Below are 14684 nucleotides of genomic sequence, written 5' to 3'. Positions count from 1 at the left end.
CTTGTCTCTCAACTAAATGAAACCTCACTTTGCTTGCATTATTCTGAGAGCTGGATGCCTTGTGATAAGCATTTCAGTATCTGTCTACTTGTCTCTTTTATGTCAGACTTTTCCTTTTGCACACCTTGTCTTGCATGCCCAGAGAGTGTTTTGGGCTTCCCAGAGCAGGTCTTTCCTGCTAAGCCTCCCTTTCACTGCTGAGTAGCTGTGTAGTCTCTGCTCTTTGCCCTGCAGCCATGTCCCTTTAGGCTGTAATCTCATCAGATCTGCTGGTGAGACAAGGTCAGGATAGGTCAGTGCTTTAAAGGAAAGTTTTCAAGGGAGAAGAAGTTACAGAAGTACATTTGTAGTTCTTCCTCTAGAAATAGTGTATCCGGACTTAGCATTGCTACTGTATGTCCTTTTGATCATCTTTAACAAGCCTTTGCAATTGTTTTATATTTCCTGGGGCTCTTTTACAATGGCTAGGGTGAAGAGTCTGGCAAGTTAGAACTTAGATAATTACTTTTCAGCAAATTAACAATACTTCCTTAGATTAAAAATAGATAATATTTATAAAAAAAAAGAATTCGGTCCTCTATTACCCATTGTAGAAGGAGCTCATTTTTTACATTAAGGTTTTGCTTGTTGATTCATGGGGTTTGTGTTGTATTTAGTATTTAAGCTGTTGTACGTTTTTATTTTGAATTGTGCTATGTTTTTTACAGAGTCTGTAGCTCGCTCTAGTAAATTGCTCAGTTGGTGCCAGAGGCAGACGGATGGATATGCTGGTGTTAATGTGACAGATCTCACGATGTCATGGAAAAGTGGCTTAGCTTTGTGTGCCATTATCCACAGATACCGTCCAGACTTAATGTGAGTAACTGGCTGCTTCAAATAACTGGGAAGAGCAGGAAATGAGTGGTATTTGCAACTAATAATATGGAGTTGCAGGCAGTGCATTTGTGACTTATGAAGAAATGGAGTGAAATTAATTCAATTAAACTTGATAGAAACCAGTGTCAAGTGATTCACTAGCAGAGTGGAAGGTCGTGACAGCTTGATGACTTTGAAAATAAGTGTCATTTTGTCATTTTCCCTTCTGGATGATTTGGCAGAATTAAGCTCCAAATTAGTACTGACTGGAAAGCATTATTGACTGACATGTTACGTGTGAAGTGGGTAAGGAACAGTTCATAGCTTCAGTTAAATATCACGTGAACAAGCCTCTGCACGATCCTTTATAAATTTAATGTTTAAAAAAACAACTCTTACTAAAGACTTTGAGGCTGCTGTTTCTAGAAGTAGTGACCCACAGCCTAAACAGAGAGGTTGTTACTGTTTGCACACTGACTTGTTGGTTGGGTGGAGAGGTGTCTTCTTCAGTGATATATTGGGTAAAATAGTGCCTAGATTCTAGAATGGGAAAACACTGCCTGGAAAAGGTGACTGCAACAAAGACTCTGGTAATGCAATCTGAAATGTCTCCAGCTTCCCAAAGGGACACCAGAAAAAGTAGATTATAGAGCTGTACTTGAAGACATAATCCACATAGGGAAACATACTGAAAAATTGTGCAGTTATTCCAGTCCATATGCACTGAATTGCTTCTTTATTGGTGTACGGTAATTTCATGACTATAAGGCACACCCTTTTGACTAAAATTTTCGCCTGAACCCAGAAGTGCTCCTTATAGTCCGGTGCACCTTATATATGGGCAGAAGTTCGGAAATGTGCCAACCTGGGAGTGCGAGCCGCGGGGGGAGCCGGCAGGGCCACGGCTGCCAGGTACAGGCGGACCCGGGGGCCCGCAGCGCCCTGGCAGGCATGCCCGGGGGAGGCGGGGCCGAGTGACCGCGGGCATGCCCCGGCCCTGCTGGATGCAGGTGGGCCCGGGGGCCCATGGCTGCCGGGTTGAGGCGGGGCCTCGGCCAGCAACTGCGCGGGGGGAGCTGGGGGCGGATCCTCGCCGCAAAAAAATATAGTCCGCCTTATATAATGTACAAAGTTGTGAAATTTGCTGACTCCCGGAGGTGCACCTTATAGTCCGTTGCGCCTTATGGTCGTGAAATTACTGTGCTTCAGTCAACCTGAGCTACTCCAAGTGTTTAATAGCTTTATAGCTTGTGGAGAGTTCAAACAACTTTCTAAAAATGGTTCATGTAACTCTCTACAACCTATTGCTTTTTTTTATAGTTATATAAGTTTTGGAAAGAGCCAGCAGGACAGAAATATGGATCAGACAAGAAAAAGGAGGGCAAAAAGTCAAGATTTAATTTAGTTCCAAGCACAAGGAAGATTTTATGTAGGGGAAAACGTACAATCTTCCAGCAGAGGAGGAAGTGGAGATGTATTTCAGAGGATAATGTTTTTTAAGGAAAGTCTAGGTTTTTAGGAAGAGCAAACAAATTAGAAAAGAATATATTGGAGCCCAAGTTGGCTGTCATTAAGTAGCATCAAGTTTGCCATGTTGGTGTCAAATAAAATTAAGATTTAAAGTGGGAAAAAAAGAAGATGGATATTTGAGTTCTTTCAGAAGACTGGTTTCTACTTGATTCGGTGCAAGGCCTCTTTTTGCCCTTTGCAGAGACTTTGATTCCTTGGATGAGCACAATGTGGAGAAGAATAACCAACTGGCCTTTGACATTGCTGAGAAAGAGTTTGGAATATCTCCTATTATGACTGGAAAGGAAATGGCATCCGTTGGAGAGCCAGATAAGCTGTCCATGGTGATGTACCTCACACAGTTCTATGAGATGTTCAAAGACACCATCCCCTCTAGTGGTAAGCAGTTTGGGGCACTTCTGTCACATTTCAAGGCTGTTCCAGGGTGAATGTGTGTGCTTCAGTTACCTGCAGGATAGTTGAGAAAGGTATTAATTCTACACATTAGTCATTTTGTACAGAGAATTTAAGAAAAAGACTGCTGTGTTAAAAAGAATCAATCAGTCCTTCAGTTGTGTATTTGTTTAATAATAGCACCACAGAAAAAACCTTCATGGCATTCCCTTGTGCCTGTTTTCACTAACAGATAGCCTGGACCTGAATGCAGAAGAGAAGGCTGCCCTGATTGCCAGTACCAAGTCTCCCATCTCCTTCTTCAGCAAACTGGGACAGAGCATCTCTCGCAAGCGCACTCCCAAGGTAGCCAGGCACAGCCCTGGCAACACCTGCCACTGGCAGGCTGCTGTGCAAACAGTTCTGCTAAAAATGCAGCTGTCAGTGTTTCTTAGTGAAGTTAGTTTGCATGTGTTCACCAACTCTTGGTATGGGACAATGCACACAATTGCGGTTTGTTTCAGTCTTAAAATCTTAGCCTTGTGGTAATATTTGGGCATATATTTTCTTTTGGAACGTAGCTACTTGCTCTGTTCACAATGATTAAGTGTTGAATGATTGTCCTATTGAAGGTAGCAATTCCCTAAGGAGTATCTAGGGAAAAAACCTCTATACTTAAATGGAGAATGAGCACAGGCAATTAAGTAAGCTTTGCAACTAAACTGATTATGTGCACTGATGACACTTTTCTCTGCCCAGAAAGGTGTGAGACTCATTTTTGTTTTCTTTCCCCTACTTGTTCTGTTTTCAGGACAAAAAGGAAAAGGAGCTGGATGGTGCAGGAAAGAGGAGAAAAACTAGCCAATCTGAGGATGTAAGTATTACAGTGAGAGTATCAGAGAGCAAAATAAATGGTAGGTACCTTTTACCCACTTCAGTTCCTTCATTTTTTTTGTATCCAGGCAGGGTTTATATAGGATTTTTTAGATTAAATTTAATTCTTCTTCAGATGTTACACTTTCATGCTATGTTTAGTACAAATATTTTACTAACGTTTATGAAAGAATACTACACAGCAAATTAAATGTTGCAGTTGCCTGATATTTTGTTTTAATTGCAAATTACTATGGTTTGATGAGGACATCAATGCTCAAAACTTCTTAGTAAAGTCATGCAGTACTATCAGAAGCTTGATGCATGTTTAAACCTTACCTTGGTTTGTGCAAAAAGCATACATTTCCAGTGTGCCCCATAAAGCAGTCTTTCAGATTCAGTGTTTGTAACCAAATGGGTACAGGTGAATTAAAATTCAGTGCTTGGAGTTTGTTGTTGGAAGATGGGCCTTTGGTTTATGTCAACTCCTTAAAAGGGCTGTTGCAGCTAAGGTCGTTTTGGTAGGTGAGTGTATCAAGTAAGGTTGAAATGATCAGTCAAGTTTAACAGAACGTTTGATGACTTGCCAAAGGAAATTGAAATCTGAGCTTCCAAGTGAGGCTAAGAGATGTGTTATCTATAGTGTAAGAGACTTTTCGCAGTGAAGGGGTAGGAAGGAAAAGGTGATCTGGTTATATCTGGTTAAATATTGATGTCACTGGCTATTAGGAGGATCTCCCACGAAACTACAGAGAAGAAAGGCCCACACTGGTGAGCGCCCTGACAGAGAGGAGAATAGATGCTGCCATTGGCAATCAGAACAAAGTCAAGTCCATGGCAACCCAGCTGCTGGCCAAGTTTGAAGAGAATGCACCAGTGCCATCCTCCAACTTACGAAGACAGGTAGGAGATGGATAATAAACCCCTTTGTTTTGGGATTGTAGAGGAAAACCATGAGTGATAGCATGCAGCCCTCAAGACTGCATGCTGGTGTTGCTTTTCTGCTTCAGAGCTGTCCTAGAGAAGAGTGGAGTTTACCCAAAGCTTAAAATTTACAAGTACAGGGTGGAGAAGAACTTTCTAAAAAAAGTCTGTTTCCCTGTTTTTGCCCTTATGTAATCTTTCACGAACATATTACCGGCAATTTAGTTTCTTTTTTTAACTACTATTGCTCTTTAAAACTTTCCAGGAATGTTCTACTTATACTGTTTAAGAGCAACCATTTGATTTCTGATTTGAACATGTTCATATCAGGTTGTATCTGTTTGTTCTTGTGAACTGTGAGTAAGCTTTGTACATGTACATATGTGCAGCAGATAAATGCCTGGGAGTTTCTTGGCAATCAGGATGTTTGTGTCATTCCAAGTGAGGCCTGTTTGTTATCCAGGATGGTATCTGAGCTACTGCAACTGCAGGGCAGTTGTCTTTGAAGTTGGATTGAGTCACTTGAAGCTACTACTGCTGGCAGTGCAGTGTCAGCAGGATGAAGCTCAGTGTGGTTTAACTGCCAGAGGCCTTGCTCTGCTGTGTGAGTCCATCTCCGCAGCTTGTGCCCAGCTCTGTGATGCCATGGCCCACAGAGTGAGTGGGACCTGACCTGGCTGGCTGAGAGCCAGGTCCAGTTTGTCTGTGCCACACTACACCTCGGCATTAGTAGTGGAACATCATCAGTATGGTGATGTCTATCCATACTATAAAATGTTTCTTCAACTGCTACACATTGGCTGGCATACTCAGCCAATGATTTGAAGAAATGAAATTAAAGGAAAAACCCGAAAACAGGTTGAACTTTTCCATTTTGGATGTTTTATTTTTCTTTTTATATTTCACTTGCTAAATGAATCCCCCCCTACCCTATTTTTTTCGTAAATGTTTGTCTGTCTTATTCTGTATTCCATTCCTATGGCTTTGTTGGAGTTTCCTTCACTATTTTATCTTTCCTCCTTGGTCCCACCTTCCCTACAACCTGCATGCAGCAGCCTGTCCTGCCTTATCAAGAACGTGTTCACAGCCAGCCATCCAGCAGACGAGAGCAGGGCCGGCTTGCCCCCATTCCCCAGTGGAAACAGGTAAAGAAACTCATTCTGACTACAATGCATTGCCTGCACCCAACACCATCCATCACTGTTGTGTTTTTAAGCCAGTCCTTTTCCAGCACCTTGAGTCCCTTATTTTAAATAACTTCCAGTGAATAAAGTCGCTATCTCCTTTTGGTGATGATGTATGGTTTAATGTTTGAAAAATATTAAATCAAATTTTCCCTGCCCTCTTATGCTAGTTGCGACTTACCAAGATTTTCATGGATGTTGCAGCAGAAATTTTTGTTATAGGATTTCTGGGTTCTTCTGTTAGAAACAAAGGAAACATGTAAGCATTTATCGAAGCTCATGAGGTTAAAAATGTCATATCTATGATACAAAAGCTCTTCCTTGATATCAATAGTAAAATTGGATATCAGTTTGCTATTTCTATGTGAAATCTTAGGTGTTCTGTAGTTGCATGAGACTTTCCTGTGGTTTCCCTTCCTTCAATGACACTTTAATGCAGCTTTCCTTGCCAACTTCTCACATTTGTTACTGTGAACTCAGTACATTTAAGGTTTTCTTCCATAGCGGGGTTCAGAATAGGGACCAACAGCAGAAAAATCAGGAGGTATCAAATTTTACTTTCTCTCCATTGTTTTGGGCCATTGGAATTCCTGCTGTTTTTCTTTCAGCCATGCACTTTGCAAAACTTAGACTTCTGGTAGATGATCTTTTCAGGCATTTAAGGATACTTATCTCACTGGCTTCATCTGCTTCCACTGTTTCCCTGTGCAAATGGCCTCCTCATGTTTCTGAGAGTGCTCAGAGGTATTTTTCTGACAACCATAATTTGGAGAAACATCTGCTTCTTTCTGACTGTGGTTTAATCAGAGCATGCTTTGGACTCATGAGGGAGAAGATGACACTGGTTTGGTAATTCAGTGTTCTTAATGAATATGGATTCATGATCTTCATGTATGAGGCATTCAGCACAATTAATGCTGTCTGTTGTGACATGATCCCGAAGATTCCTCTTCAAGGAAGAAGACCTAAGCCCAGGGGAGTTATTGTCAGTAGGACTGTCAGGACACTTTGGTTTCTTGACTCAGTGTTTGTTCTTCTGCCTTTTGTCTCATCAAAATTGTCTTTGTAGGCTAATGAGCACTTTAAGATGGATTCACATCATTCATGATTAAGGCAAATTTTATTTCTCAAGAATACTTAGCAAGGTGGGGGGAAAAACCTGATGCACAAAAGCTATATAATCTTGAGTTGATGAGCACTGCTTATATTACTTCCTGGGAGAAGGAAAAGTGGATTGCACTGGCTGTCTCTCTGTTTCAGCACTTGGAAAATACCACATTCCTGCATCCCTGAGATTTCTACTTGAATATGTTACTGATGGTTATGAAGGCTTTATAGTTAAGCCTTTATAGTGAAACACAGGAGTTCTTATTGTTATCCTTTCGTAACTGATAGGAAAAAAAAGGACCAAGTTTTATTTCCTGTTTTTATTGAGGATTTTTCTCCACCAGGAAGCAGTTCTTTTGTTCGTTCTTGTTTACACCAGCACTACACAACTTAAAAGCAATTTTTAAAAAGGGAGAAAAAAATCCTTCTGCTCTCCCTTGATGTTGTAGCATCTCTGTATAGGAAGCAGTGTAGGACATACGTTTGAAAAGTCTTTCTGCAACAGTTTCACTTGCAGAGGATTTAAATTATTTTTTTTTCAACACTGGCAGTGATTGCCTTGTGTGGATGATGTTCCTCTCAATATTGCACATGAGGATGATCTTTCCTTGATTGGCTTTACTGCGTCAACAGAAGGTAATTGATTCCCGGGTCCGGATTTCTTGCAGGATTTTCAGTGCTTATGTAATGAGGAAGTATAAAACTGGGTCTCAAGGATGCAACATCAGCAGGATACAGAAGGGTCAAAACCCCACTGACAGGATCCCTGTTCTAAAGGCTCCTTCATGTGTGCCTGGGCAAGGGAAGAATATGGGTTACCTTCATTCAAAAGCCATGGGCGTGCACAGAGCCGTTGATTCTTGCCTGACCAGAGATCAGCCAAGACCACTGAGCCAAACAGCCAGCTTTGCCACGCCTGGGCAGAAACCTCTCCTGCAGGAAGTTGTTGCTGCAGCAGTGCCTCAGCTGACTGCTGATATTTCTGGTTCTGGTTGCTTAGATGGGCTGAACCCCATAGCTGTGAGAGACTGCACCTTGTGGTGGTGCTGGACTGGCCTTGTGGGCTGGCATTGGTCACTCTGGCTTTATAGCTCATCCCTGGGTGACAGACTGCTAACAGAGCAGTGCTGCTGAGCACCAGGACCTGTCACTGAATCACAGAATCGCACACAAGAGTTACCAGGTGGGAAGAGACTTTCAAGATCATCGAGACCATCCCAGCCCTAACACCTCAGCTAAACCATGGCACTGAGTGCCACATCCAGTCTTTTTTTAAACACATCCGGGGATGGTGACTCTACCACCTCCTCAGGCAGACCATTCCAGTTTTTCATCACTGCTGTAAAAGATTAGTATTACTTCTGACAGGTTCTTTAGGGAGGATGTGTGTTTGGTAGAAAGAGCTGTTCATGAAGCTTTTGGAAAGGTTTCTCTTTTGGCACAAGTGTTGAAGTTCATGAGCAGAAACTTCTGCTACTGACTGCATATATCAAACAACAAATACCTTCTAGTGGAGAGTGCTTTGTAGAGGAGCAAAGCAGCTCCTAAGAGGACAAAAAAGGGATGTGTTACTGAGAGAAACCATAGGTTACCTAATGTGGCAAAATTAACTCCTTTCTTGGGGAGAAGGGCAATATCATTGACAGGTTTGGTTCTTCCTGTTTCTTGGAAAATGCATGGAAGTGGAAAGTATATTGCAAAAACAAGATTGGTTGCAAGGAAGAGAACCTGGTTGCAAAGGAAATGGTCTGGGTTGGACCCATAGTTGTGATGAGAAATTGGCATCTGCCCTGGGGTATTTCCTGCTGGTGTCTGTCAGATGGAGTTCCTTAGCTGTACTTGCTCACCAGTTTAAATCTAGAATCTTGCTTTACCCTTGAATTAAGGTATTAGCTGAGCAGTTTCATGAGCTTGTAAGGCAAGATACCTGTGTGGTATAGGTAGGGTGGGGGTGGCTTGCTAAGAAACAATTCCTGGAAGTAGTGACATCCTGGCAGAATCTGTTCTGAAGCAGTTTTTACTTCCATCACAAGACCTTTAATGCTGTCTCTCCTGAAAAGCAACACCTTCCAAAGAGCAAGGGGGTTAAAAACCTCACCAGTCTGTTCTTCACAGCCGTCTCTGTGACCTGCATCCCTTGTGAATTGGATTATAAAGCTGGATTTGTGGAGCTACACTCTGAGGATGTTGACCTGTCTTGTCAAAATTGGTTTTGTGTTCTTATGAGCACCACAGTAACATCTAATGATGCACAAATATATTGTGATGTGAATGTGCACAGTGGAAATGTAGTTTTGTTTTTTTTTTTTATATGGTGGTAATATCACCTAAAAAAGCTGGATTGTGTTACATGGTGTGGTGGTTAATCTCATCAAATGAAGACCTGCTTGTAAAAGGACTTCTTGCATCATATGCTCTATTACTTTTTGAGCCATTTGGGCTGCTTTTGGGAAAGAGCATCTCACCCAGGATCATTAAGCCATTGAAAGCCATATGGTCTATCCAGAAGAGGTTCTGACTGGGCATGTGTGAGAGACAAGCCTTTGGAACTGAATTTTGCCCTGGATTTCCAGGCTCTCAGCTTATAGCCTTCAACTGTCTTCTGCTCTTGTTCTGTAGGTCTCCTGTGAGCAGCAACTTTTGTGTGTAATACATAAGCTTAAATCATGTTTGATGTGTGCAAAGATATTTGTAAGATGGAGATCCCACGTCTTTTGGTTGCTCATCTTTTCTACCTCTGGAGATCGGCTGCTTGTTCTTTTGAGACCATTCCCTAAAGTGTGATAAAGGGCAGTAATGCAAACTTTGCAGTAATTTTGTTGGAACTGTGTTTTTTGAAGATAAATGATGACTGAGATGATCACACACAGCAAAACCTCAACAGGAGAGAACTTAAAACACCAATGACTTCCGCAAATACTGCTTTTTTCCTTAATTTTTTGCTTTAAATCTGTTTATTTTTTTTGTTGTCATCCTTTTCTTTGTGTGCTCGGAAATAGATTCTACCGAAGAACTGACTGAACACATACTTCATGCATTCATCCAATATTATATTCTGAGATTTGCCTTGGAAAAATAAGCAAGTTTGTGAAAATTTTGGCATTTGAAATGCAAACTTGGCCATGGACAAATGAAAATCTATGAGTAGCTTTATGGTTGAGAATGTTGCCATGCTTTCAGATAGAAATTAGTGACTTCATAGCTAAGCCTTTTGAAACATCATATAAATGATCCTCATCTACTGCAGTGCAAAGTCATATGCTTTAGTTTAAGCTGCTTGTAGCATCTGTTTGAGATAGAGGAGTGTATTATTTATTTAACTCTTTTGTTGAAAAGAGAGCACCCAAACAGATATTAGTGCCAGCTCATCTGCAAGGGCAGTAATAAACATCTGTAATATCTCTATACCATGTGCAGTTTTTAGAGATTTATGTAACAGTGACTTTGGGTACAGAGCATTTGTTTTGACCCAGTGCAGCCATTTCCAGATATGCTCTGGTGAGAACTCAAAAGAAAAAATCAGGATGAAGGTACACTAATAAACAAGAAATGGTGGAGAAAAGACTGTACCTAATAAGGAGGTACAGCGCTAGCAAGGCATGTTTTCTGGTGTATTAAATTAAGGACTTGTATGTGCATTGTGTAGTATACAGACTATTAGATACAGCTCAGTTTTATCTATAAACCAGCTGGATTTCTGTTCTAGTAGAATGTAGTACATTTTAGCTTGCCTGAGGTGATGTAATGTCTGTAAGTTAGAGAGGAAGGATCTGAAGCTGGGAACAGAACACTGAGACTTGAATTGTATCAGTACTGAGCTGCAGGCAAGAGTAATTAGGTCAACAGGATGGATATTTTTAAGCATTTTAAGGCACAGCAATAACTATTTTTCCATGAAGCAAAGAGAGCAGTCTAATTGTGCTATGGAGAGTTGCAAGTTTTACCTTTAACTGATTGTAAGACCCTGACTCAAAAGCTGATGGTTTAATTGCTGATTGATATAAGTCTGTGTTCACTGACTGTCAAATGTGATCGTGTGGCTCTGGGTACAAACTTGTGTCTCTCAGCTTCAGGTACACTGTGCTTTTAGCCCATTTGAGAGGGGTGTGAGCTTAGGATTGTCCTTTCTCAGTTCATGCATTCTGGCCTGTCTCACCAAACCAGTGGTAATGTTATCTCTCTTCTACCATTATTATGATTTTTTTTTTCCTTTTTCTGTTTTAAAAAAAGATGAGGCATAAGGAACGTTCTCGGACCTGCCCCAAAAAAGTGATCATGCTCTCTTCTTCCACTCCATCTTCCTCTCCACCGTATCCCGGGCAGCAGGTGATTCCCTCTGCATGCTCTGTCCCTTTCTCTCCATTGCTGCTTGTACAAGTGACTAGCTCAGTTAGCAAATATTTATTTACAAACACATTTCCTGTTTTCTTTCTCTTAGGTGCTGGTAGGGGTTTTTCAGTCTCTTAGGTTAGGAAGATAGGGCAGCATTCACTCACTGGAAGCATGAAGAGTCTCCACTGGAGACTTTGAGGTTTTGCTGTAGGTGTATTTTTTATTACAGTAACCTTTCTCAGTTTTGAGATGCGGCAAAGTAGAAATTAAATGTTAGGAGTAATGCAGGGAAAGAAAATTTAACTTTGTTCCATATCCACCCTCCATTTAAATAACTGTGACTGAAAATTTGCCCTTGAACCCATGTAACTTTTTTAGAATTGCTTATCTGAAGGGGTTTTTGAGTGCTGTAGTGGCCTGCACTTGTGCACTGTGGTCCTTCTGTTTCTCCCACACCAGGCTCTTGTCTCAGTCTACCTTTGAACCTGGAACACTGAGAACTGTTCTGTGCACACTGTATATATGTGCATCCATATGTTTGTGCTAGTGTATTTGTTGTCTCAGTTAAATATTACCTAAAATCCTTCTAACATTTCTGTCTTGTATATTGTCATTGTGCTTCTTCGAGTTGTATCCTTTTAAATTATTTGTTTTCCTACTTTCAAATCCACTTCTTAATCAATCCTGAACTAGAGGTCCCTAAAAGGCAGTAGCAGTTCCATAGAACTGTCAATCATATAGGGATTGTACAAATGAATTTCCCCAGAGGAGCAGAATGTTTCTTTGTTGAGCTCTTGTAAGCCTCTAAACTGTAAAGGCGCATTACCTTGTAGCAGAAGAGACAAGTTTTATTCTTTGGCAGAAAGTTTGACTTGCCTTATTGCTGTGATTTCTTGAATTTTAATTACATGTTGCAGTTTATCTGGTCTAATTATTGCCAGCCTCCAGGACACGCATTCTTTGCTGCCTCCGTGGTGTCTGCATCTGCAAGATAGATCAGCTCTGCCTACTGATCTCATTTTAAACTGTCCTAACAAAATAGGGGGCTGGTTTTCTACCACACTGTGAACAGCAGAGGACATGTAGGTAGAATGGGTGAGGAAAGCCCTTTTCATTAGCAAAATCTGCATTTAAACTGCAGTATAATGTTATCAGATTATGTGCCTTCCTCGTGTCAAAAGCCTTTGAAAATTTTGTTGGATACATTTTATGAAAGAACAAAGGTTTTTCCCCAGTCTTACAGGTAGAGAAACTGGCAGTTAAATGCTGAATTTTACTTTCTAATCTATAGTGTGGGATTCATTTTCCGTGTAGAGGAATTTTTTTCATTCACTAAGGATCTGATAGCTCTATATTTTCCTTCGTCCAAGTGTTTGTTTGTCCTGTGTCTTTTTGGTTGCCTAGTTCAGTCATGAAAGCCAGCTACTGCCAAGTGTATGTTGACCATTTTCTATGTTGTGTCCTATAGAGGTCTTTGTTCTTTTAAAATTCTTCAGGAATTTTTACCCTCTCTGCTCCAGAAGTGATATTGGATTCACTTGTGTAATCTGCTTTGGAGGCATTCTTTTTCCTTAGGATTGATTTTTTTTTTTTTTTTCCCCCCCCCCCCCTGAAATTGTCTTGACCCAGGCCTCATAGAAAGTCAGATAGATCAGTATCCTTGTTATGCTGGTGTCTTTTAAAACCTTTATTTCTACTCTTCCACTGCATTTATTCTGCCACTTCTTTTAAACTTTCCATCTCCTTCCTCTGAACTAACATCACAGTATGAGTTATACTGAGTGTCTTACCGTCTTTATTGCACTAATTCGATTACAGTCATTTCACGAATACAAGCCGCACCATTTTGACTAAAATTTGGCTCCCACACCGGAAATGTGGCCAATACTCAGGAGCGGCTAATATGTGAATAATTTTCTGACATTTCCACCCCCAGAAGTGGAAACCGAGGTGCCGAGTCGAGCAACTTGGCAGTAAAAGCTGGCATTTCGCGATTGTTGCAAATTGTTACTCTGTTGCGCCACGGGTGGAGCTGCTCCATGCAGGCAGCACGGGGGGTGGGGAAAGAGGAGAGAGAGCTCTCTCCTTCCCTCCTCTGCCGCAACCCGGGGGAGAGACGGGGGGGGCCCTGTGCTGCCTTCCCTGCGACCTGGGGGGAAGGCGGGGGCCTCGTGCCACCATCCCCACGGCCCGTGGGGTAAGCGGGGGGCTCCTTTCCCTGCTCGCCGCGGCAGGAACAGGCAGGCTCCGTTCCCACCCGCCGCCGCGGGAGCGGGGAAGCACCGTCCCCACCCGCCGCCGCGGGTGCCGGTGGGCTCCGTGCCTGCCTGCCACCATGGGGCAGTGCCGAGCTGGGCCATCTCGCCCATCGTGTCAGCAGCCCAGACCGAGCCGAGCCTGCACAGCCCAAGCTGAACCAGTAAACCCCGCCCTGCCACCGTTCTGTTACTATTTGGCAACTTTTTTGCATGCGGGTCCTCGCTGTGAACGACAGAGCGGCTTATACTCAGGTGCGGCTTATTTATGGACAAAAACCGAAATGTTTGCCAACACCCAGAGATGCGGCTTATTCTCAGTGCGGCTTGTATTCATGAAATTACTGTACATCGTGGTACTATGTTGTTGTTTATTGACCTAACATGAATATATACTTTTTAAAAAAACTCCCTACAGGATCCAACTTGTTATTGCCAAGTTTAGAATATTCTTGATAAACTTCTGCTCTTGTTATGGCTTATCTTCTGCCTGCATCGTGAGAAAAATCAGATGAAGTGTGTTCTGATGAGGAAGTTGGTCTGTGATTTGTTTTTAAGCTCATCATTTGTTGCCTGCAGAGATTCAGGGAACCTGGTTCCAGCTATCCCAGGGAGCTGAGCCCCAGACAAGAAAGGGTAAAGAGCATGAACAAATGGCATGGGTGCTGATGACACAAAGCTGTGGTGGATGTGTGCCATACAGAGGTCAAATGCAGGGGTGGTGAAGCACACTTACACTAATCCTGCTGGAACTGCTGAGAGTGTCAGGAGCGACCCTTCCTGCGTGATACCCCCATAGATGCACAACAAGCCTTCATCAGCAGTTTGCTATATGCTTTTATTTTGCCTTAGGGTCGAGCACTTGAGCTCTTTTCATTCTTCTTTTTCTCTTCCACCTCTTTAGTGAAGTATGTTGTGGCTGCAGCAGAACAAGAAGAGTTGTGTTTGGCGCTAATTCATGCGAACATGGTTGCATTGTGTTCACCGCTTGCTTTCTGGATGGTTAAACAACTGGCATTCCATCTTCCCTCCTACAGGCCAAAGTAAAAGGAAAAATGATGAGACATTATTTAGTATAGAGACTTTGAAGCCTTCTTAACAATGAAATATTCAACAGTCTGTCTGAATGGCTCAGTATTATACAGAAGCATGGGAAAAGATAGGCACTCAAAAGGACTGGTTGATTTGAATTCATATTGACAAATTAATTGACATTCCAGTATAGGCTTTGAATGAATTAAGTCATAAATGA

At 42.0% G+C, this 14684-nt stretch overlaps 1 protein-coding gene across 18 annotated transcripts in view; it reads left to right on the top strand.

The window, feature by feature from the left end:
• Window positions 1-14684, top strand: part of MICAL3 (microtubule associated monooxygenase, calponin and LIM domain containing 3) — a 159028-nt gene that overhangs the window by 68778 nt on the left and 75566 nt on the right. For 13 of the 18 annotated variants that reach the window (XM_033056887.2, XM_033056891.2, XM_033056885.1 and 10 more), the window contains exons 12-17: window positions 708-855; window positions 2567-2763; window positions 3011-3123; window positions 3569-3631; window positions 4360-4533; window positions 5607-5699. In XM_033056887.2, coding sequence (XP_032912778.1) covers window positions 708-855; window positions 2567-2763; window positions 3011-3123; window positions 3569-3631; window positions 4360-4533; window positions 5607-5699 — 788 coding nt within the window. Of the gene's footprint in view, window positions 1-707; window positions 856-2566; window positions 2764-3010; window positions 3124-3568; window positions 3632-4359; window positions 4534-5606; window positions 5700-11075; window positions 11172-14011; window positions 14069-14684 lie in introns of all 18 variants that reach the window. The other 5 variants (XM_033056889.2, XM_033056898.1, XM_033056893.1 and 2 more) reach the window with 3 other exon arrangements.

This window comes from Catharus ustulatus, chromosome 4, assembly GCF_009819885.2.
Source record: "Catharus ustulatus isolate bCatUst1 chromosome 4, bCatUst1.pri.v2, whole genome shotgun sequence".
NCBI lineage: Eukaryota > Metazoa > Chordata > Aves > Passeriformes > Turdidae > Catharus > Catharus ustulatus.
Note: the sequence above shows the minus strand (reverse complement) of the source record. Positions and strands in the feature narration are given on the sequence as shown.